The sequence below is a fragment of the Manihot esculenta genome, chromosome 14 (assembly GCF_001659605.2).
Source record: "Manihot esculenta cultivar AM560-2 chromosome 14, M.esculenta_v8, whole genome shotgun sequence".
Lineage (NCBI taxonomy): Eukaryota > Viridiplantae > Streptophyta > Magnoliopsida > Malpighiales > Euphorbiaceae > Manihot > Manihot esculenta.
Window position 1 is genome coordinate 19,042,856 of NC_035174.2, and position 24,367 is coordinate 19,067,222.

The 24,367-nt window shown below is 35.5% G+C and overlaps 1 protein-coding gene across 12 annotated transcripts; it reads left to right on the plus strand.

Moving 5' to 3' along the window:
• The first annotated feature begins 12,400 nt into the window (after positions 1 to 12,400).
• On the plus strand, positions 12,401 to 20,773 carry LOC110599836 (U4/U6.U5 small nuclear ribonucleoprotein 27 kDa protein). 12 transcript variants are annotated; one of them, XR_006348480.1, is made up of 6 exons: positions 12,401 to 13,264; positions 19,489 to 19,707; positions 19,850 to 19,961; positions 20,095 to 20,175; positions 20,398 to 20,491; positions 20,591 to 20,773. XR_006348480.1 is itself a non-coding variant. In XM_021736419.2 (2 exons), the coding sequence occupies exon 1, from the start codon at positions 12,530 to 12,532 to the stop codon at positions 13,241 to 13,243; it is 714 nt and encodes a 237-aa protein (XP_021592111.1). In that variant the 5' UTR covers positions 12,401 to 12,529; the 3' UTR covers positions 13,244 to 13,259; positions 20,095 to 20,376. The 12 variants fall into 12 exon arrangements, 3 of the variants coding, with proteins under 3 accessions (XP_021592111.1, XP_043806280.1, XP_021592108.1); XR_006348481.1 differs by lacking the exons at positions 20,398 to 20,491; positions 20,591 to 20,773 and adding an exon at positions 20,361 to 20,393; XR_006348477.1 differs by lacking the exons at positions 20,398 to 20,491; positions 20,591 to 20,773 and adding an exon at positions 15,340 to 19,032 and having other exon boundaries at positions 20,095 to 20,376.
• Positions 20,774 to 24,367: the final 3,594 nt, after the last annotated feature.

Below are 24,367 nucleotides of genomic sequence, written 5' to 3' on the forward strand. Positions count from 1 at the left end.
TTGAAAGCATCCGGAATGCGTTGCTACCCATCTAGCACGCCTAGCAAATAAAGCCAGTGACATCTGTAACGACCCGAAAATTGGACCGCTACCGGCACTAGGATCCAGATCGGCTTAAAGCCGCCGGGACCCGTAGCAAGCCTAACATACATCCTGTATACCTGTTTAATCCCATACATGATCAACATTTACATAAAAACTTTAATCTTTCTTTATTTCTTTCACCAAGCTTAACCTGTGCATGCACAACTCATAATCATAAACATTAAACCCCACACTGGAGCCCTCATCAAATGCTCCAATGGGATAAATAACATACATTAAGCTTGGTTTTCATAAACATCATTAACACATTACATAGATCATGTATACGCAAAGGGATTAACCATACATGCTAGGGTCAAGCACAACTCTAAACCTCAATAAACATCATTACATTACATGACTATTCAATACTATTCATTACATCATATTCTTTCTCATGTCCACTTACTAGCTATTACATACATAAAACTTCCTACTCTAGCTGACTTCCCGGACTACCTCGTACCTGCAAACCTGGGGGATTAAGGGAATGGGGTGAGCTACTAGAGCCCAGTGAGCAGAATAGTAAAACATTATATTTAAAAACATATGATCTCATGGAATGCATCACATCACAAACAAATCACATCAAGGATGAACTTATCACCAATAGCCCTCTACATAATCCAATCATGCCAGGGGCGTAGTGCAGGCCACACCTGGTCTTTCTCTTACACATATCATATCATACATATCCATTCGTGCCGGGGGCGTAGTGCAGGCCACACCCGGACTTTCTCTTACATTGTGCCAGGGGCGTAGTGCAGGCCACACCTGGACTTCCATATCACATCATATCATATCTCATCATAGTGAGGACTAAAGGATCATCCAACATTCATCCACATCATCATCATATTATGCAATGCAACATATTCGTGAATTCTAATGCAAACAACCTAATATATCATATGGCATTTGTGATGCATGAACATGCTCAATTTTATTTATTTGCTTTGGAAATAAAGGTCCATTCTACTCACCTCAGGCTAGCTCTGACAAGACACTGAAGTAGCTATCTCACTGCTGGGGTCCTCAGTTCCTCGGGTCTGAACCTACATAGGTGGACGCAAATGAGGGACCAAACATATACTAACATGACTCTAAACTACTCTCCAAAAACCCCCTAAGACATCACAAACATGCATAGAAAATCATGCAAAGGAAGACTAAACAGGACACTTTCGGCGGCAGGTTCGGCAGCCGAAAGTCCCTCCAGAGCCGAAAGTCATGCACCTTCGACGGCCGAAGGTTCCTTCCAGATCCGAAACTCGTGCATGTTCGGCGGCACCTTCGGCGGCCGAAACTCCTTTCTAGAGCCGAAAGTCCACTTTCGGGGGCAGGGTTCGACAGCCAAAAGTTTGCCTACACAGGCAGGTTCGGCGGCCGAAAGTCCCTTCAGCTGCCGAACCTGAGTTCTTCCAAAGTGGCAGAACTCAGCCATCCTATGCACATTTGCCTCCCAAACCTTTCAACTCAAATCCAACACTTCCAAAACATGTATACACACATACATAAGCTTATAGGGGTCTCAAACTAACCTAAACCCCAACACAAACACATCAAACATACTTATACAACATACATTAACCATAAAAGCACATAAGTCTTAACTCTAAACAACTAACCTAATCATGCATTTCTACCCCATGAACCTTCAAGAAACTTAGTCAAAACATGAAAAGAGGTGAGGATCTACTATTATCTCTTGAAGATTGAGAGGAGAGGCGATCCAACTCGGAGGTGGGAGAGATCTAGCTCTTTGGGCCTCCAAACTCCAAAAACTTGTTCTAAGCTCACAAATCTTCAAAAATCAAGTATACGCTTATTAACACTTGAAAGATTTGAGGAAAAATCATCAAAATCAACCACGGGAGGGCATGGACTCACCTCTGACCGGAAATGGGGAAGAAACTCGCCCATTTTCGGCCATGGGGCTTTTTATAGGGACTGGCCAGGCCACCTTCGGAAGCCTAAAGTGCCTCCGAACTTGCATGAGTTTTGGAGGCACTTTAGGCTTCCGAAGGTGGCTTGGCCAGCTCCTATAAGAAGCCCCATGGCCGAAAATGGGCGAGTTTCTTCCCCATTTCCGGTCAGAGGTGAGTCCATGCCCTCCTGTGGTTGATTTTGATGATTTTTCCTCAAATCTTTCAAGTGTTAATAAGCGTATACTTGATTTTTGAAGATTTGTGAGCTTAGAACAAGTTTTTGGAGTTTGGAGGCCCAAGGAGCTAGATCTCTCCCACCTCCGAGTTTCAGTGGCCGAACATGAGGTTCGGCAGCTGAACCTGGATTTTCTTCCATGGTCTTTTTCATTTAAAACTCAATTTCTTTCTTACTTAAAACCTTAAAATACATTAAAACATTTTATTAAAACATGATTTTACCCTTCTAGAGGTTTTCGACATCCGAGATTCCACTGGACGGTAGGAATTCCGATACCAGAGTCTAGCTGGGTATTACAGACATGCAGGCCACAATCTGTTCCACACATAAACAGTGACAGTAGATGGCCATTGCATCTTTCCTTACATCGGGTCGTATTCTAACCTCTTTCTTATTGCTTTATACTTTGATTTCAGTGTGGGAGAAGGCTGTTTAGAGAACGTATAAATGCTTTAATTGCCTTGATTTTCATCACACTGAGGATTGTGTAATCTAAGTGTGGGGGAGAGTTACTGTCCATATACATGTGACCCATCTATTTTTTTTTCTTTAGTTTTAGCTTTATTTTCTTTTGTTTTAATTATTTTATGTTTTGTTTTGTTGGTTTTCTTTAGTTAAAAAAATGACTTTTAGAGTTAAATTAAATTACTTTTAGTAGGTAGCACAAATGACCTTCTCTTATCTTTTTATGCAAATCATGAGGGGGATTCTAACATTTGTCTTTTTGAGTTGAAATGTGCAAACTCATATTTAAGTAAATTGATATTACTTGTTAAAAGACCAATAGTGCATTTTGAAACTCTACTTTAACCTACTATGGCGAGTCTCAATAATATCCCAAGGAATTCAATATTAAGTTTTTTCTATAAAAAAATTGAGTGATTTACCAACATTGGCTGGTTCAAATGGTATGATATTTATTCCCCTTAAGTAAGAGATGTCTCTTATAGATAGAAAAAGCAAGTGATAGGAAGAATTATACCCCGTAGAGACCGTCAATAGTTCGAAACATACTACTAATGATATGATTTACTATCAACGGTTGGTTTGGATGGTTCAGACCCATTTCCCTTAAGTAAGGGATGTCCTTTATGAATGGAGAAAACCAGTGTTGGGAGAGTATACCCTCATAGGAGCCGATAAAAATCTCAAACAAAAACCATAAAAATAAATAAATAATAATAATAAATAAATAAAAATTAGATTTTTGTGTTCCTTGGTGAAAATTATAACTTTAAAGACTTCCTTAGTTGGTTGAATATGTGTTTATTTATGCATTAATTTAAAAATTTTTTGAACTTAATTGTATAATAACATATTAAGAAATGAGTTTGTGGCAATTCATCTTTGAAGATTGTGTTGGTATTTTTTTTATAATTTATATACATTGATGAGATTTTGCAGTGGTATGCTAGTTGCTTAAAATGAATTAGCTTAACTCTTTGAGCCATTAATTATGGGTAACTTTTATGAGTTTTTTTTATTAATGAATACATACTTGAGGACAAGTTTAATTTAAGATGCACATTTGTATAGTTTTAATATTTTAAAACACTTAGATATTGAGTTTAATTCTATTTAAAATAGGCTAATTTATTTAAATTTTGATATCTTGGTATGTTAAATAAGGATTGGAGAATAACAAAAATAAAATCGTATTTGAACTCTACAATCTAAAATCAGAAGAGTCGTGGGTGTAACCAAGTTCACAAAGGCGTAACCAAGTTCACAAAAAGGATAAGAAAGCATAGTCATGCTTGAACTCCAACTCCCAAATATACCTCACTATGGATTATATTATGAGCATAACATAATTGGTGAAGAAGAATCAGAGTCCAATTCCAAATAAGAGATACAAACAGATAATTCTCATCTGCCAAGATATATCAGACTTGACTTTGATTTTGGCTACTAGTATTTAGGTTGAGTTAAGATTTTTAGTGCTATATAAAGATGACATTCTGATGTACAAAGGCATCTCTCATTCTAAATTAGCTTTAGGAGACTGAAAACACTCTTGTGGTATTTCAGTTATGAACATGTGTGACTAAATTCTTCTTTTAGTTAAAAGACAATTGAGGTTTAAGTTCAATTGGTTGTGAGATTTATGTGATTCTATTGTTTCTTTAAATATTCTTAATATTTATATTGTTTTCATGTCTAATGCTCATTATTATTCTGTTGGTTGTTGCATTAAGACGCCATTGCTCAATTGATAGGATGATATGTTGCTATTCAGGTTGATTAAATCTATAATTATTTAGTTGAACTAAAATAAGTGATGAATTAGGTTGTATAAGGCCTTCCTAAAGAACAGTATAACCTAACTTAAATGAACTGAGCATCTCGCATTTATTAGTTAGAATCAAGTTTTTTAATTCTTAATGTTATAATTGGGTTAAATTTTATGAGTGTCTCCTACGTTTATCCAAAAACTAGAACAAACTAACGAGCGTCTCTAAACTATTTAAAATCCAAGGAATGATTGGATATCTGAAATATCTTCGATATCTATAATTTGTTTATCAATAACTAATTTGGAATTATCTTTACATCTGTGATCAACCAATAAAACTGAAATTAAAATTATTCCTTTGATTGAATAATTCTTGTTAGTGTATTTGCCCTAATCCATTATCTTAGACCTTTTTGTATGTCATTTTAATTATTGATAAAAAAAGGTTTTATTATCATTATTATTTGTTTACATGTTATATAATAATAATTAACATCCCTTGTTACTTATTATTATATTGATAATAATAAAATATAACTAGTATGATTATTAATTGATAATCATGAGATGATTATATATATGTTAATATAATTCAATAATCATAAATACTTGTTAGAGAACAAAGTATTGGATGGACCTGCATTGAGATAAGTACATAGGTTATTGTCATAAGCGAATCTCAAAATAGTTATGTCTTAATCCTTTGACTTGAGATTGTCATAGTTTCCAACATAAGGACTGTTATGTTTTGACATAACCAAACATTATCTTTAATCGGACAATCATAAAGGTTATGATTGAGCATAATAGAAATTATGTAGAGGATATTGAAAAATCAAGATAGAATTTGTCCCTCTTTTTGAGAGAGATATCTTCTGGGCCCCTCGATAAGTGAGACTGAGAAATGCATGGTCGTACTCAAATGAATTGACAGTGTGATCAATATCATTTGATTTTATCAGTCTACTTAGAGATCAAGAAATCATAAGTTTGAACATTATAAGTTTGACATTGACCATGACTTATGTTTCAAATTAAATATCGTGTGATAGAGGGATTAATACATGTTCTATTTATTAGGCTTTATCGGACTATCAATCCTCATATTAGTTGGGTAGTCATAATGTTTTACTAGAGACCGCTTATGATTTATGGGTCTTGTGGGACTAGCCCTATTGCCAATTAATATGAGCCTATTGGGTCACACACAAAGAACGTTTTTGATGTGCTATGTCATATTAATGGGCTAAAAGCCCATTAGTATAATTAATAATAATAAAAATATTATTATTATTAATATTAATTATTATTATAAGATAATAATATTTAAAAGATCTGCAGTCTATTTGTAACTGTTACAGATAAAAGATTTTCAATTTTTCTTATCAAAACAAACTGTCACGTAAGATATTTGAGTATCTGCGAGATTGTGATAGTGGGTGATAAACACAACTCTTTTGCGAAAAGAATTATGGGAAAACAAAAAGACTTATAACGTATAAAACTCCTACTACGAATTATGGGGGTAACGGTTTTTGGAGAAATCGTTTTGACCTGCAGATTGGAAAAGCATATAGCTTATCCATCTTTGAGAGAGCTAATGCTCTAAAAGGATAAAAGACGTTCATGTGGATACCATAGAGGGTGTTAGTTGAAAAAGTAGCACCATCAGTCCGTAATAATATCTTCTCGTCGAGTCTAATTGGTTAGTCTCTTATGATTCCTTTCGAATTAAACGAAGCACACAGATCCCGTGAAGGAAAACAAAGATTTTTAATTTTTCCGCTGCGTGTTTGGGTTGCAGTAATCTCTAGGTTTGCTAACAATTCTCACCTTGATTTTCTTTCTTAAAATTAACCACTTGTTTATTTGAATTAGTTTTATTTATTTTCACTTCTCTACGATCAAAATTTCCTCTATTTTTATTTTTATTATTTGTTTGTTCATTCAATAAAATTAATTTACTTCCAATATGATAGACTCTACTTATCATTATCACAAGTTTTATTTTAAGTATAAATTTATTTTTAGTGGTTCCGACGCACATTAGTAATCAAAGTTGAGAGCACGAGAAGATGGAGGAGAAGTCTCTTCCTGATAGATGATTGCTGCCTCTTGAGAAAAAAAAAATAAACAGCCTTAACAAAAGAGTAAGCAAACCTAGAAAAAAGCCAGACTTGAGATGGCTCTCAATGAGTAATGCCCAAAGGGATTTTCATATATTGTAATTCCCGGCTAGACTCCGGTGTCGAAATTCCTACCTTCCGGCTGAATCTCCGTTGGAATCCAGAATTCTCGGGTGTCGGATCCTTCTAGAAGGGTAAAATAAAGGTTTTCTAAAATGTTTTTATATGTTTTTATGGTTTTAATGAAGAAAGAAATTGAGTTTTGAAAGAAAAGTCCAAGGAGGGAAAAAGCCAGGTTCGGCCGCCAAACCTCATGTTCGGCCGCCGAACATTGGCCTCTTGCAGAGGCACCTTTGGCCCTCGAAGGTGGTCTGGCATAAAGGGCCCCTTGTCCAAAAATGAGCGAGTTTTCTCTCTCTATTTTCGGGCATAGGTGAGATTTCGCCCCCCCCCCTTTGGTTGATTTTATGTTTTCCTTCAATCTCTTCGAGTTTTTATGAGTTTTTATCTTGTTTTTGAAAGATTTTTAAGTCAAGATCAAGTTTTGAAGCTTGGAGACCCCTGGAGCTCATTTTCTCCCAATCTCCAAGTTTGGATCACCTCTCCTCTCGATCTTCAAGAGGTAAGTGTAGATCCTCACCTTCTTTTATGTTTTAAGTAAGTTTTAAGAAGGGGTTAAAGGTTTTGATGCATGTTTAGAGTAGATGTAAAATGTTAGAGTTTATGTTGTTTAATGATAAATGTATGCTACAAGTGATGTTTGTTGGGGTATAGGCTAGTTTTATGCCCCTATATGCTTGAATAAGTGTTTATGCATGTTTTAGAATAGTTGAATGCATGTTGTGAGGTTTTTGGTGGCTGGATGTGAGAGGCAGAATCGGGTTCTGCCCTTTGGGAGAGCCCAGGTTCGGCCGCCGAAGCCAGTTTCGGCCGCCGAACCTACCCCCGAAGGTTGTGACTTTCGGATCTGTGAAGGCTTTCGGCCGCCGAACCCTGCCCCCGAAAGTGCCTGACTTTCGACTCTGAAGGGACCTTCGGCCGCCGAACCTGCCGCCGAAAGTCCCCTGCCTAGCCTTCCTTTGCCTGTTCTTCCATGCATGTTTATGATATTTTAGGAGAGTTTTTGGGGAGATGTTTAGAGTCTTTATAGAGTATGTTTGGTCCCTTATTTGAGTCCACCAGTGTAGTATCAGACCCGATGTAATACCCGGCTCGAGTCCGGCATCGGCATTCCTGTAGTCCGGTGGAATCTCGGGTGTCGGAACCCTCGAGAAGGGTAAGACATATGTTTTCCAAGTGTTTTCATGTTTTGAATTGTTAAAAGCATTTAGTTTTGAAAGAAAAGCAACAAGGGAGAAATGCAAAGGTTCGGCCGCCGAAGGGCACTTTCGGCCGCCGAACATTGCATGGTTGCGGCTTCACGTTCGGCTGCCGAAGGTGGTCTGGCCAGCCACCTATAAAAGGGCCAAGGGTCGGTGGAAGGAGGTTATTTCTCCTCCACTTGCAGCCAGAGGTGAGTTTCAGCCTCTCCTACGTTGACTTTCATGTTTTCCATGATTTTCATCAAATCTTTCAAGAGTTTTAAGAGTTTTGGTGATTTATGAAGGTTTTGAGCAAAAGAACCAAGTTTTGAAGCTTGGAGCTTTGGAAGAGCTTTTCTTCATATCTCCACGTTAGGATCCTTCATCCTCAAGTTCTTTAAGAGGTAAGTGAAGATCCTGAGCTTCTTTGATGATTTTGAAAGGTTTTATGAAGTTTGTATGGGTAGTATGCATGTTTAGGTTTAGGTGAGGTTTTTGGTGATTTGTGGTGGTCAAGCATGTTGAAGTGTTCTGTGTTCTGTTTGTTTGGGGTTTTAGGGTAGTTTAGACCCCTTTGTGCATATATATGTGTATATGCTAGTTGGGAGTAGTTGCTATGCATGGTTGTAGGTTTTTGGGCAAAGTTGCATGAAACAGAGCAGGGTTCTGTCCTTCGGGCAAAACCAGGTTCGGCCGCCGAAGGAAGGTTCGGCCGCCGAACCCTTTGTGGAGGCAGTTCGACTGCCAAAGGTTGCCCCCGAAAGCTAGGCTTTCGGTTTAGCAAGGGACTTTCGGTCGCCGAAAGAGGGAGTTCGGCCGCCGAAAGTGTGTGAGTTTCGTCTCTGGACGAGACCTTCGGCCGCCGAAGGTGCCGCCGAACATGCATGAGTTTCGTCTCTGGCGTGGGGTTTCGGCCGCCGAACCTGCCGCCGAAAGTGCCCTGTCCAGCTTTCTTTTGCATGTTTTATGTGATGGTTTGAGGATTGTTTAGAGGGGTTTTGGGGAGTTTCTTAGAGATGTTCTTGAGTGAGTTTAGTCCCTCATTTGAGTCCACCTGTGTAGGTACGGACCAGAGGAATCAGGGACATCAGCAGTGAGTCCAGTGTCAGAACCTGCAGAGTCAGTTCAGAGATAACCAGGTGAGTGGAATTTAACTTAATGTTTTAATATGAGAACTGAATATTTTATCATGCTTCATGCATCATGAATATGCTCTAGGGTGAGTGCATTAGTGTACACAAAGATGATGCATTGCATTTATCCTTGTACTTGGCACTGCTCCTTGTACATTGCTTGTGTGAGACGGCACGGACTTCGTGAGGATTCATTAGCCCTCAGAGGAAAGACCTGGAACAGCCTTACGAGGACCAGGCATAAAGACCTGGAACAGCCCTACGGGGACCAGGCACATGGTACTTAGGTACCCCAGATGAGATAGAGGGAGTTTTGATCCGTCCGGCCGAGGTTATGTGATTATGTGTTGCATTCCATGAGAGCATGTTTTATCACCTATTATTTGCCTATTCTACTCACTGGGCTATAGTAGCTCATCCCTCTCCCCTAACTCCAGTTGTGCAGGTTCAGAGGTCAGAGAGAACTCAGCAGGGTACAGGAAGAGTACAGAGTGGTGTACTAGCTAGTGTGGACATGTAAATGTAAATGTAAATGTATAGAGATAATGTATATGTACAGTGTATGTACAATGTATAGAATAGTGCTTGACTATAAGACTTGTAATCCCATTGTGGAGTCACATGATCAGCTTATGTATGTTTCTTTATTGTTGTATGTTTATGAGCAAAACCAGGCTTAACATTATGAGTTTGATCCGCCTAGAGCCATGAGGAGCTCTAGTAGGGATTAGTAGAGCACAGAGAGAGTGCATGCACAGGTTAAGCCTTGGAAAGAAGAAAAGTTTTATGTTTTTACAGCAAATGTATGATCATGTATGGGATTTCACAGGTATACAGACAGGATAGCAGGCTTACTACGGGTCCCGGTGACCTTAAGTCGATCTGGATCCTAGTGCCGGTGGCAGTTCGGTTTCCGGGCTGTTACACCCGAGGACCCAAGGAGGCCAGTAGTCTTAGCTGTTTCAGAGTCAGCCAGAGGTGAGTAGAACAAAACTACTTTTATTTTTAAAAAGTAACTAAGCTTTTAAGCATGTTCATGCATCACGATTACCATGTTTATAGGTTATTGCATTAGAATTCACGAATATGATGCATTGCATATTTTGCTGTTGATATGGATGGATATTGGATGACCCACTAGCCCTCGATATGATATGCTATGTTATGATGTGGAAGTCCAGGTATGGCCTGCACTACGCCCTGGCAATATGTAAGAGAAAGTCCGGGTGTGGCCTGCACTACACCCCCAGCATGATTTGATATGTTATATGTAAGAGAAAGACTAGGTGTGGCCTACACTACGCCCCTGGCACGATTGGATTATGCAGAGGGTTACTGGTGATAAGTCCATCTGTGAGGTGAATTGTTTGTGTTGTGATACATTTCATGAGAGCATATGATATTAAATTGTTTTATTTGTTCTGCTCACTGGGCTTTAGAAGCTCACCCCTCTCCCCTAACCCCTAAGTTTGCAGGTTCAAGATAGACCGGGAAGTCGTCAAGGTTGAAGGTTGTGTTAAGTGTAATAGTCTAGTAGTGGACATGAAATTGTAAAATGATGTTATGTAAGGTTTTGTACAGTAATGTAATGAGGATTAGTATTGTGCTTGGCCCTAATGTATGGTTAATCCCTTTTGGTACATGATCTTTATGAAATGTTTTTAATGATGATATATGTTGAACCAAGTTTGATGTATGTAATGTGGACCCAACTAGAGCATTTGATGAGGGCTCTAGTATGGGGTTTTGTGTTTATAGTTATGGTGCATGCTCAGGTCAAATTTGGTGTATGAAAAGTTTAAAGTTTTTATACAAATGTATGATCATGTATGGGATTTATCAGGTATGACAGGATATATAGTAGACTTGCTACGGGTCCCGACGACCTTAAGTCGATCTGGATCCTAGCGCCGGTAGCGGTCCGGTTCCCGGGTCGTTACATATATAGCTTGACATTCAAAAAGTGAGAAAAGCAACTCATATAATATTATAGTCCTATTGATTAGAATCCCCATTATAATGCAAGCTACATAAAATATAAGGTTGTCCAAAGACCTGAGACTTTTAATCTTGAATAGGAATCTATAGCTCATCCTAAACATTGATAAAATGAAGGGTTGAAAATTTGCCATTTGAGACTAGGCTCTAAAGCTTGCCTTCCTTCACAATACTAAACTAGTCTCAAGAGGGGTCATTGCCTGCGTGGGCAGCCAGAAAGTTCGAGAAAGAGAAATTAAATACTAAACTAGTCCCAAGAGGAGTAATTGCTTGCGCGAGTTGCCAGAAAGTTCGAGAAAGAGAAATTAAATACTAAACTAGTTCCAAGAGAAGTAATTGCTTGCACGAGTTGTCAAAAAGTTCGAGAAAGAAAAATTATAAAGTTTTCAAAAGTCTAGCCAATTAAGTCTATGAATTGACTGGGAAACTAAAGAGGCTAAGTTAAAAAGATGTAGTGCATATCCGATTTGATTATTATCTTTAACTAATATTTTATTTAACCCCTTGTAATCCTATACCAAATGTAGCATGATTTAATCCTCTATTTTCCCTCACCATAAAATTCTTAAAATTAACAAATCTCCCAAACAATTCACATATCTCCCTCATCCCTCTCTCTTCTTTGGTTCTCTTAGCTCATGCTTTCCTTCTCTTTACAATCATCCTCCTTTAGTGTCATCACCATACTACAACCATCCTCCATCGTTGTCATCAACAATGCTTTAATCGATTTTTATGTAGGTTCTCACGAGTTATAAATTGGTGTTCTTGAGGTGTCGTATATCCATATGGATTTGATGAATCTAGGTATTATGAATTTAAATTTTATGAATTTATGATGGAATCGTTTGATCTCACAATCAGTTTTTATTTTATTTTCGATCTAAATTTAATGAATTTGAACTCAATCATATACATTTAGGTTTTATGAACCTAAATACTTGAAAATATTTAAATGTATATTTGAATTTTTGTGGAAAAATGAAATTTTATTTGAATTAATATTTTTTTCTTTTAATTTTTCGATTTATTGATTTGAAATAATAATTAATGAGTTTAAACTAATAATTTTGAGTAAAGTTAGGGATAATGAAAGCTTTTTAGTTGTAGTTTTGAGTATTTAAATATTTGTATATTATAAGATATTAAAGTATATTAATAAACAATGATTACAGAATTATAATATTTAAAATTTATTAAATATTCACTTTTAAAAATTCACAATTATTTGAGAATAGATAGAACGACTCCATGTTGGATGGATTGACAATTCTGAAAATTTAAGTGTTAAATTTAAAGAATAGAGAGATTGATTAAAATACAGTGACCAAATATAATTTACCTAAATCTAAACTTGGCACCTTCGTAAAACTTCTCAAGATTTACAGTCTTGCTTTCCACATTTCTTAAACCCTTCCGATTGAAATTGGAATTCCTCTTCCGCCACTCTCACTTTATTCTCCGACTCTCAGCTCTTCGGCTGCCATGGGAGACAGAGAGAGAGCTCGCGACCGTGACCGAGACAGAGACAGAGAAAGAGACAGAGAAAGACGCAGAGACAAAGAAGATCGCGAACGCGAACGCGAACGCGACCGTGACCGAGACAGAGACAGAGACAGAGAACGCACCCGCAGCACCCGCTCACGCACCCGTTCACCTGACCGGACCCGTAGCACCCGCTCGCGCACCCGTTCACCTGACCGCACCCGCTCACGACACGCACGCTCTCCTGAACGCCATCGTTCTCGCTCACGCTCCCCGGAGTCTCGTTCTCACCGCCGCCATCGCAACCAGCGCACTCCTTCCCCATCGCCACCCCGAAAACGTCACCGTCATGACACCGAGGATGGCAGAGATAAGGAAAAGGAAAGAGAGAGAGAAAGGGATAGGCAGAGGGCAGCTGTGTCAGATTTCTTGGACGGGATCGCGAGGGAGCAGTTGGAGAAGATTGGGAATAACAATAACAGCGCTGGAGGAGGAGATAGAGAAGCAGAGGTAGAAGGATCTTTAGTGGATGAGGATGAGATTGAGATGATGAAGAAGTTAGGGATTCCAGCTGGCTTTGATTCCACGAAGGGCAAGCCGGTGCCTGGTGCGGACGTCAGTGGAGTGAGAGTGGTTACGAAGCGGCAGCCCAGGCAATATATGAACCGAAGGGGAGGATTTAATCGGCCATTGCCTCCAGAACGGAATCGCTAGCTTTTTTTGAAGTCAGGCAAGGTTAGGCTTTAAACTCTGGACTTTTGATTGGATGTTGAAGAAATATAAATTTAGTCAGCTGGTGAATTTTGGTCGCTGAAATAGAAATTTAGTCTTAGTTGCCGGAAACAAGAATAATTTTTTTAAGCTTCTAAGTATGTCTATGTCTAGGTATCTCCTATGGTGCAGGTTTTAAATTTCATGTCCATTTTTGTAGGAACTAGAATCCCATATTACTCATTTTTGTGTTAAAAACCTGTTACTGTTCCACATCCACTTTTAATATGATCTTACTCCAAATTATGAACTGTGATGAATATAATGCTCCACTTATACACACATATTCCTAAGTTTTCTGAATACCTAGGTGTTCTAGTATTCTGAACTTAAATTAGCCTATCCATGGAAAATTAGTTCCTGTGAGTGCGATGAGTGAAACTACCCCCTTTGGATGAGTTGTAATTAGCTGCTTAAGGATGGGGATCATCAGGTCCTAAGATATCCCTGATAGGTCTGCAGAGTCATTTTCAATTGTCATGTTTGAATGCAAAATTGGTTTTTGAATTATATAAGAAATCTTAATCTTGTAAGACCCATCTATCTGAAAAAGGATTCATAGCATAACTGTCTTTGTATGTGCAAGCAATCATTTCTTTTGATGGTTACTTCACCACCGGGCCAAAATTCTATTCCGAATCTGCTTTGTATTTTCCTCATCACTAAACCTCACTCCTTAGCATCCCACTTCAAATGGTCCTTGACAGCTTTAGATGATTTCAGTTATGTTGAATTCTCTCCTATAGATATAATATCCTCAGATCTTGGTTTCTATGTGGCATGAACCCGCTGATTAGTGGATTGGACAGTAGGTGGTCTATGAGACCACTTTTTGGCTATTAAATTGAAAATTCATAAGAGAAGAAAGCTGTTAACATGGGTCAGATCCTAGTGTAGATAAATGATATCTGACTTGAATGATCAAAAAGGTTTGACTCCACCTTCAATTGAGATTAAGTTGGTGTTTAGCACACTAGGGCCCGGTTGGCACGGCTTTTAGAAAGTTAAAAGTGGCCTTTTAAATTAATAAGCTGTTTTTAGAGTGTTTGGATAAAATTACAAAAGAATAGAAGCACTCTTGGAAGAAGCCACCTCATCTTGGCTTCTTATAGAAGCTCTTTTAAGAAAAACATGGGAGTCCGTACACCCTTTTAATGGAACTTTTAAAATTTCAAGTTTATCCAAATAGTTATACATTAAAAATAAAAAATATGCTGTTTATATCCTAAATAGGATATAACAACCTTTCTTATTCTTTTTCATCTATCATTGTTTTTCTTATCTAATAGATAGATTGTAATTGGCGTAGATAAATTTTATGTAATTTATAATTTATAACTATTTTATTTTTATTTAAACTGTTTCATTTTATGGTAGTAATATTATATTTAAAGACACCATGATCTTATTAAATTAGAACATAGCATAATTTTTAATATTGTTGGATTTATTATATTTGTTTATGATGTTTAATTTTTAATTTACTGTATTTTTTATTAAAAACGTCATTAAAATAATTTGGAGATATTTTGTTTAGTGATGAGATATTTTAATTTATTTTAATATCTAATTTAGTGTAATAGTCATTATCCATATTATATCAGGTTTAGATATATTTAATCCAAACAGCTATAAAATCTTTTTGAAATAAAAAGCTCTTTTATATTATACTTCTCTTCGTATACTGCTTAAAAGTTAAGCCCTAAGGACACTGTGCCTATTTTCTCGTCTCATTTGTATTCCGATTTTTTATCTTCTTTATTTAAAACATCTTTTTGAAGCAAATATTTCACAATCGTTATTCTGTATATACTATGATAGTTAGCTTATTTTAGTACTCCAAGTTGCCGAAGTATGCTTTTGCTTATGCGTTTTCTCCTCTTTTTTATTCCTAGTGCTTTATGGAATTGATTCAAGAGACACTGTTTTGAGGAGGCTCTTCTTTTCCCATAAAATGATCATTTACTCATTTTATTTGTTCAATTATGGTAGCCAAAGTTCTTGTTTATGGGCTATCTCTTTACAAATGATCTTTTTAGGCTGCAGCTTCTTATTTTGCCCTGTGTTAGAGGAATGGAGGGTTTCAATCAACCACTATGTTTGACTCTTCCCTAGAGGTTGGTCTCATTCTGGGTGAACAAAGTAAGGGGGATCAGCCTGGCTTAAATCATTATGCTCGACTTTCAAGTTTTTACAAGAGGCGCATGAGAAGGCTATCTGGGATCCTCTTATCTTGCCCCACATATGTGAGATAATTTCACATACAGTGTACTCTAAAAGCTATGATCAGTAAATATCCTTCTAATTTGGATTTTAGGCAGAAGCAGTTTCAGATTTTCCCTAGCATTAGTGATTTCCAAGTGGGACATAGAAAAATGGTTGATTTTTCCCAATACATTAAAAATTATAGATCCAAAGGTTTGTTAATTCAATATTTTGAAAGTTGCTTTTCTGATTAATTTTATTGCTTTTTTAGTGATTGCCCTTTTTGATCTTATTCTTATTATAAGAGAATTGATTCCACTCTCACTTTCTCAAGATTAGAGATTGGCTTGGTGCTTAGTGATTGACCTTTTTCTTCTTGTTACTATTAAATGAATATTTTGATAGCTATTTTTCTAATCAATGCTATTGCTTTTTGATGATGGGCTTCTTGATCTTATGCTTATTCTAAGAGAACTGATTCGAATTTTTACTTTTATGAAATTGGAGATTGGCTTGGTGTACAATGATTGGCCTTTTTCTTCTTATTATTCGGTACTTGCATACTTCCTTTTCCCATGCTTTCCCTTGTTCATCAGCCAACCACAACTCTAGTCTTGTTTTTCACTGTTCTTACAAGTATCTATTTGTTCTTCACTACTTAAACTTGATAGAGTTGATTTTTTGTTTGGGAGGAATCATTTTTTTCTTGATCATACCTTAATTGTATAAATATACTTGTTTTACACAATTCATTTGGTCATTTTTTTTCCCTTCTACTTCCTTTATTCCTACATGCAATGATGTCAATGGAGTCCTTGGGATCAACAAATTATAAAACTAATGCAACAAACAATTATTTGGTAGATGTCATGAGAAAATGTTTTAGTACTTGTGTATCCAATAGGTATTTTGTTCTAAGTGTCCCAATGGTGTAAGGTGGTCAACTTACTAGGGAAATGAGGAAAATCACTTTGATCTCTTGTTCTAGAGAAATAAGTCTCTTGTGAGGAATGGGGGGAAAAAAATCTTCTAATCTTGGATGGGGGATCTAGATCATTTGTGGGGATGACATCATGTTAATCCATGTTCGACACCATGGAGGTTGTTAAGGTCCCAAATCACAGATTGCATCACGAGACGCTGGACAGGGAATGAGCTTGTTGGAGGGAATTGTTAACGCTTAAAACTCATTAATGGGAGAGTGTCGGATCACAAATATTTTTGTAAGCATTCTACATGTTCTATTGAATAAAGAGAAACCCCTTATATAATGGAGGTTCATACGATTAGTTGATTGTAGTACTCTTAATTGAACTAGAAGTCAATATGATTGTTGTTGATAAAATTGAATATGCTATAATTGATTGACTTCTTCAATATTTAGACTCTGTTGAATAATAGGTTTGGTTTATCCGACATCTATATTTCACTCTCTTAGAGAAGGAGATTGTCTTTAAGTCAAATTCTAGATAAGCTTCGTTACAGTGGTACATGGGGTTCCTTTTTGCGGCATCATCTTCTACCATGGGCATTCGATCCATCTACTTCTCTTCTAATCAAAACAATTTCTTGTATTGATGATCAACAAAATCAAGTTTATAGCAATCATAATAAAGACCTTTGGCCCTTTTTTCCACCATTTCAGATTTGGTGAGCTTTTTAATGAATGGAGAAGCAATAAATTTTGATTTGAACTCAACATATTGTTGACATTAGTGCTAGATGATCCCTTCATAATCTCAGGAAGAGCTATTATAGGTTGTGCAGTGAACCAGGAAGCTGTCTTCCATATAACTATTTCTCTCCACTTGTTGCTTGCGTTCAAATGCTTGTGCTAGATTCTTGATAGTCATCTTTGTTCTTGCTCGTGCGTCAATTTTGTCATTAATTCAAATGCCTCTATTTGGAATATTACTGTTGCTATTTATAGTTGCTATTTATACTTGTGTTTGAGTTTTTGTTGCAATTGTTGCTAGGATTACAAAAAAAGAAAAAATTGTCAGGTTTTGCGTTGATTCTTTATCTAAGACTCCAATTGAGAGATCCTAGCTTTCATCCTTGCTTCTACTTGAACCAATCTAGTCTCATATTGTGTCTGAGCTTGGCAAAGTTAGGACGTTATTTCCTCACTTGAGTTTCTAGAATTCCCGTGATGATTGTTCCTAATCATGGATAGTATCATAGGACGACGGACAGGGAAAGAGTTTGTTGGAGGGAGCTTTTAACACCTCAGATTCGTTAATGATGGAGTCTTAAATATCAAATGTTGTTGAAATTAATTTGCCTTATATAATGGTGGTTCATAAAATCATAATGCTTATAATTAAAGTGAAAGTCTAATACAAGCATTTGTTCAATAAGAAACTACTAATACAAGTAATTATTTAATAATAAGCTAATGAGATGCGATAATAGAAATTGGATAAGAAATTACTAAACTGTGTTGTTAAACTCGTACGATTCGTATTGAATTAGTAGCTTACCAATACGAATCGATGGGTGAATTACAGCGAGCCAAGAATCATATAAATTGAAGGTGAATCATGGGAATTGTTACAAATCAACGGACTGTAAGTTTGGAAGGGAAATTTTCCAAAATGACTCAGATAATTTTAATTATTCACTTAATAAAAAGAATGTGATGTTGAAAGGTTAATTGTCTCTCTCTTTTGAGTTTTAAAGATCACGATGTTAACTTAAAAATATAACAGAAGGGATTGCTAGCAGATTTTTTAAAACCTTACAAATGTTTTAATATATTTTTTAAAATTGATATGCCACCTATGATTCCATAAAAAAAGTGTCCTTCCTGTAGGAATAATAGAGGAATATAGTTTTCTTTTGTTGCTTTGCTTGTTGACCGGTGGAAAGCATGGCAAGGGGAGAGCTCAAGAAAGTCTTTCTTTACTACTTCAGTTCCTTCTGGGCTTGCATCTTAGTGGTACTTGCTAGACAACATATGACATTGTCTCTTCTGCTAAGTGGATATTGTTTCAAATTGGAGGATATGCCTGCTTTCTATCTTTCACCGTAAGAAATTCCTGGCTTACTTGCCCAAGTCTACACCCTTCCTTCTCAAGGCTCAGTGCATCCTATTCAAACTTTCTTTCTGATGACAAGTTCTTAGCAAAAGGAATTTTTTTGTCTGTCTGGGGGACCTTTCTTTGCTGTTACTTCTCCATCTCTTGCCTTGCTTTTTTGCTCGACCACTGTATAACAAGAAAATATATCAACGGAAAACAAAATAATATTTGAATGCAGAATTAGAGATAATAGAAGTCCATATGTTGGTGTAAATAACATGTAAAGGAGATAATGCTTGGGCGAAAAAAACTTGAGAAGGGAGTTCATGATGCTTTCCTGGTTAACAATGGGAAAAAAATTAGAAAGACTTGAAGATAAGACAGAGAGGTATTTGGACTGCAGAGGGGAGCGCAAAACTGGGACTCCAGAGTGGGCTAGTTGACGATCCCAAGTGGACAACAGAACGCGATACACAAGCAAAAAAGTGATGACCAGGCAGGGTGGTATGAAACAAATGATCTTTTCCATAATAACCAAGCCTTACTCCCTTTTTAATTGGAGTTGGCTATATGAGTATTTTTTTTGCCGTTTAGTTTAGTTTTGAAATTAATTTTGCATCAATATCAGAAAATTGTTGATCTTTTGAGATCACTTCCTCTACGATGTTTAAGGATTTCCCCTTTCTTCTTCACTCATTTCATCACTAAATTATCAAATTATCATCATTGACCATCTCTCGTTTTATTTTCTGTGTATGATACATGCACTTGTTGACAGAAGTAAACATCCTAAACATATCCATTATTTTGTTATTAAACATCCATCTTATTTTCCATAAGAATGACGAAAGGCTAATTGGAAGTGCAACGAGACTGGAAAACTCAAGCATGGGATTCAGATATAATATTGTTCCTTACTTCTCTGTGGAGCTTTCTCACTGAAATAATTATTCTTGGCAGGAGGGAAATGACACAAGAAGGGACTCCCATTATCTTCTGTAGCATTGATGCCAACTCAAAACTTATACTCTCTGACGCTTTCCACTGTCCCCTTCTCCATCTTTTTTGAGCAACCTTTGCTCCGTGACTGCTTAGGCTGGCTGTCTGGGAAGACTCTCCCCCACTCCTCCCTAACCTTCTAGCCTTGCCTGTCCTCTCCAAACCTTTCTTGTGATGAAAGTAAAGAGATTGATGAAGTCTACTCATTTTTACATGTTTGTTTAAGCGATTATGCATATTAATACTCTGTAAAGTAGTACTTATGACAAAGTTATATTAGTAGAGATTATGATTATTTGATTTTATTTTTTATTTTTTTAAGCCTCACCTCATCCGGGTGTGTGCCTCCACGTTGCATGACTATGAGCTACATCTATTACCAAAATGATGTTTCTTCAACCATGGAATAATTTTTTAAAGTCTTATTGATTGAGGTAAAATGGTATCAATATCTTATTACCCAAAATTTATGTTGTAGAAGTCACTGTTTTGTCTGTACTGTATCACCAATAACAGAATTATTAGAAGTGAATGTTCCTAACAATCAATTTTCTGCCTTCTTTACAGGTAATGTATCTTTAAGCATAGGGTGACATGGTGGTGACTTGAATGGTTGAATCACAACAATAGATCCAAATGAAAGACCTTGTAAGCTTTATGTCTTTCTGCATACCTTGAGATAAGGTCTTTGTATTAATGTCGTCTTCAAATTTTATTTTTCAAGAAGTAATCGGAGTGCTTGCATTTAGATGATATGGCATTTCGTTTAGATGACATCAATCAGATGTACCCTATGACTGCAATATGAGATGGTTCCAACAATTGAATCTCAGGCGTTAATTTATCCAACTGCCCCGTTGCATGTGCCAGTGTTATGCCTAGGGAAGTAGGGATATATGACTTGTTGAGGCAGCCAATTCATTTTGTTTCTAGGTGATGCTTTCTTTTGCAAGAGCGACTGCAGGTTAGCACTCTGATGGATGGATTACTAGCATCATTGGGTACTTGCAGAAACATTTCTAATTATTTTACCATGTATTTTGTCGTATTTTTGTTTGGCTAGGTAGTGGTTGTTATTCTGTGAGCATGAAGGTGAGCTTTGACCCAAGGCCTCAAGAACCAGACAGGCAGAGGATTGCACTTGTGTAGTAGTTTATATGAATAGATGAACCTCGGATGCAGCTGGATGAAGTTGCACTTAATTAATTAATTAATTTTAATGATGCAAGACTAGAAATCTTCAAAACTGAGTTTTATGCATTTTAACTTTGCCTCTCAAACATCCGGCTTTCAGAAAGAAATGACGGCTGACGAATAAGATTGGTTCTCCCAGTCGAGGCAGATGTGGACGCTGTTTGAGGGGGTCCATTGATGGCATGGATTGAATCCTTAGTGATTTTCGAATTTAACCAGTTATGCTGGTCTGCTTCATTTTTGTTGCAGGGTAATTCACACAAATGGTGCGCCAATTCAAGGATATATAATAATAGGTAGATGCGGCCACGGAAATGTTCCTGTTCGGTTTGCAACGATTTTGATTCCAAACGGTTCAGTTTTGAAAATGATTATGGTTTTATGTTGATTTGATTTTCTTTTAAATTATAGTAATATTAATATTTTATACATTAGAATACATAAATTTATAAAATCTAGATTTATAAAACATTATATATTTATATAGAAAAAAATCATAAAGTGAATTAATCCATCAATATAAATAAAAAAATAAAATTTTTTAATCGGGTCAATTTCAGTTTGAATCGGCTTGTCGAACTTCTGGCTAGTTTTTGGTCCAATTTCAATGAGGAAGTGGAGCTAGCTCTCTTAATATACAATTGGTCCAGTTCAGTAACTGGAATGGATAAATCGGTGCGGTTCAGCGTGGTAAATGGTCCAAATAAGATCGTAGCCCGGACTATAATAAAGTACTCAAATTTCATTTTATCATTTAAAACCATCTTTTTCTTCTGTTTATGTAATGCAAAAACACTAAATGCTCGACTTATATAGCATTGGTTAAAATTTTAATCAATTAAAAAATATTTAGGTTCTCTCTTTCCATTGACGCATCTACTTCTCTTCAGCTTGAGCAAACTTGTCTCCATTCTCCAACTCAAGAACAAGAGCAGGAAGGAAGAAGTGTCAAAAGAGGATCACTGCCCAATCCACCTTACAAACACAAAACTTCCCATTTCTGTGCCACAACCATATCAGTCCTTGAACCCTTAACAACAACAGTAATCCCAAAAAATGTGCAAGCGATTAGTTCATAGGCAGTGGCATAAAATAGCTCTCTAGTTTAGCTTGAAGCATTAATCCTAGGTAAGCTGATTTGATACAAATATTCAGTATAGGCCTCAAAGCGCTTAAGCAATCACTATTCCAATTCTTACACTTGACAAAAAGCCAAGCAGAACAGTTTTTTTTTCCCTAAAAAAACAATTCATTTTTGCGTAATGAAAGAATATATTCATATGCTTATTCATACGATCTTTTACTATTTAGTTCTTGTAATATAAACTATTTAGTTCTTATAATATGAAAAAATTAATTAGTTGGTCTTTCAGTGCAATAAAAATGTTTATTAATTATTTCAATAGCAGATATAGAAATTTAAGTTAGTAAATTAATTTCATTTTTTTAATAAATTTTTATTCATTAACATATTAAATATAAATTTCTGGAGTTAATATTCAAGTTTAATTAGAGTATGAAAAAAATTCACATGAAAAAAATTCTCAACAACAAAAATGGTGTATAAAAATAAATTAAATAATAAAAATAACTTATTTATAAAATAGTATAGTTGAAATTAAAGTTTTAAAAATTAAAAATAGATTTTTTGAATTGCAAAAGAATATAAAAAGAGATGGACATACGGGTGAAAGTATTAGGGGCTGGCGTTTTATTTATAAAATGGTCCTATTTTATAGAACGTGGTTAGAAAATAGGATGATAGTTGTTTGATTCCGTATTTAAATTTCCACTCAATTATCTGATAAAGGCAAGCTCATACTGCAAAAGTTTTGACTATGATATATTCTCACCCAAAGAAGAATACCATTTGAACTCTTTACTCTTTTCATGTTGAAATTTCAATCTAAATAAAATTTTTAGTTCAAAATAAATAAAAAATTATTATAATTAGAATTTTGTTAGAAAGTTTTAAATATAAATCTTATTACAAAAAAATTATGATTAAAGAGTTAAATTTAAATTTTTATTTAACTAGTGATCAATTTTATAAGGTTAAAATTGTCAATAGTTGAGTAGTGCGAGCGATTTTTTATAGAAAAAGGAAAATAATTAGTTATTGTAATTTTTTTTTTATTAGTGGATTTATTGTGAAATAAACTTATATCGAACTATATTAGTTTGTGTTATTTTATTACATGTGAGTGATTGTAAGAACAAATTGGTATCTAAGCTGAAATTTATGATGTCAAAAATGGCAAAGTACAAAATTTATGGTGGAGCCGTTTGATGGAAAAAATAATTTTAGTTTGTGGCAAAGCACCTTAAAAAATGTCTTTATACAATAAGAATTAATTAAAGCGTTGCATGAGAAATAACCAGCAACGGTAAATGATAATGACTGGGAAGAGATTTAATAAAAGTAGTGAGTAAAATTAAATTGATGTTAGCTCATGATATAAAGTACAATGTCATGATAATGATTTCACCAATTAAATTATAGAAAAAATTAGAGACTTTGTATATACCAAAATTACTCACAAATCATTTGTACTTGAATAAGAAATTGTAATAATTCAAAATGAATTTTTAATAAATTAATTACTTAGTTGGCTAGTGTAAAAGTAAAGATTCATAATAAGGACAACTCTCTTATTTTTAACTTCTCTCCTATAATCCTATAAAAGTTTGGTAATAACACTAATAATTGGAAAGAAGACATTGAAGGTGGAAGAGGTTACTGCAGTGATTTTAGATGATGAAAATTTCAAGAAAACAAGTGGTAATAATGAAGGTGGAGTTTTTATTGCTAATTCGAATCGTAGTATAAGCAATTCACGTGGAATAATTCAGAGATAGATCAATCTCAAACCACCGGTACACCATGCAAATAAATAATGTTTCTATTTTCATGAAATGGGCCTCATTAGTACAATTGTAAGAAGATAAAAGAAGATCTTGTAGAGTTTAAACAATTCAAGAAAAATCGTGGAAAAAAAGGAACATTTTAGTTGCATTGAGAATGATGAATGTGATGTAATAAATTTGAATAATAATGAAGAAAAGGCAAAGGATCCATTACAAGATAAATGAATAATGGATTCTACTTGCTCATTGCATATTTGTTCAAAGAAGGAAAGGTTCAATGAAATTGAAGAAAAGAAAGGAAATTAAATTATGCTAGCTGATAAGAATAATATAAAAGTTAAAGGTTTTCGTAGAGTGAATATCATATTAATGATAATCATGTTAAAGTACTCGATGAATTAAGATATGTTGCTAAGTTCAAGAGGAACTTAATTTCTTAGGGTGAGTTAAATCTTTGGGTCATGAATTTTCTATTAATGAGTCATGGAAGTTAGCCAATATGCTCTTATGATCATAAAGGCCGCAAAAACTTAAGTAAAAGAATCTCTATATATTAGAAGTAAGTACTTTGATTAGAGGATTACAAGTTGAAGTAAGTGATGACATCAATAATCAAGAGTGCAAGGTAGTATAAAAAAAAAACTGTTGTAGAAGTTGTGAAGGTTAATTTTATTTAACTTGGAGGTGGAAATTATTGAAATTTCAATTCAAATAGTATTAGTTGTTCAAATAAATACGAATATATCATTATTATAATTTTGTTTAGGAAGTTTTAAGT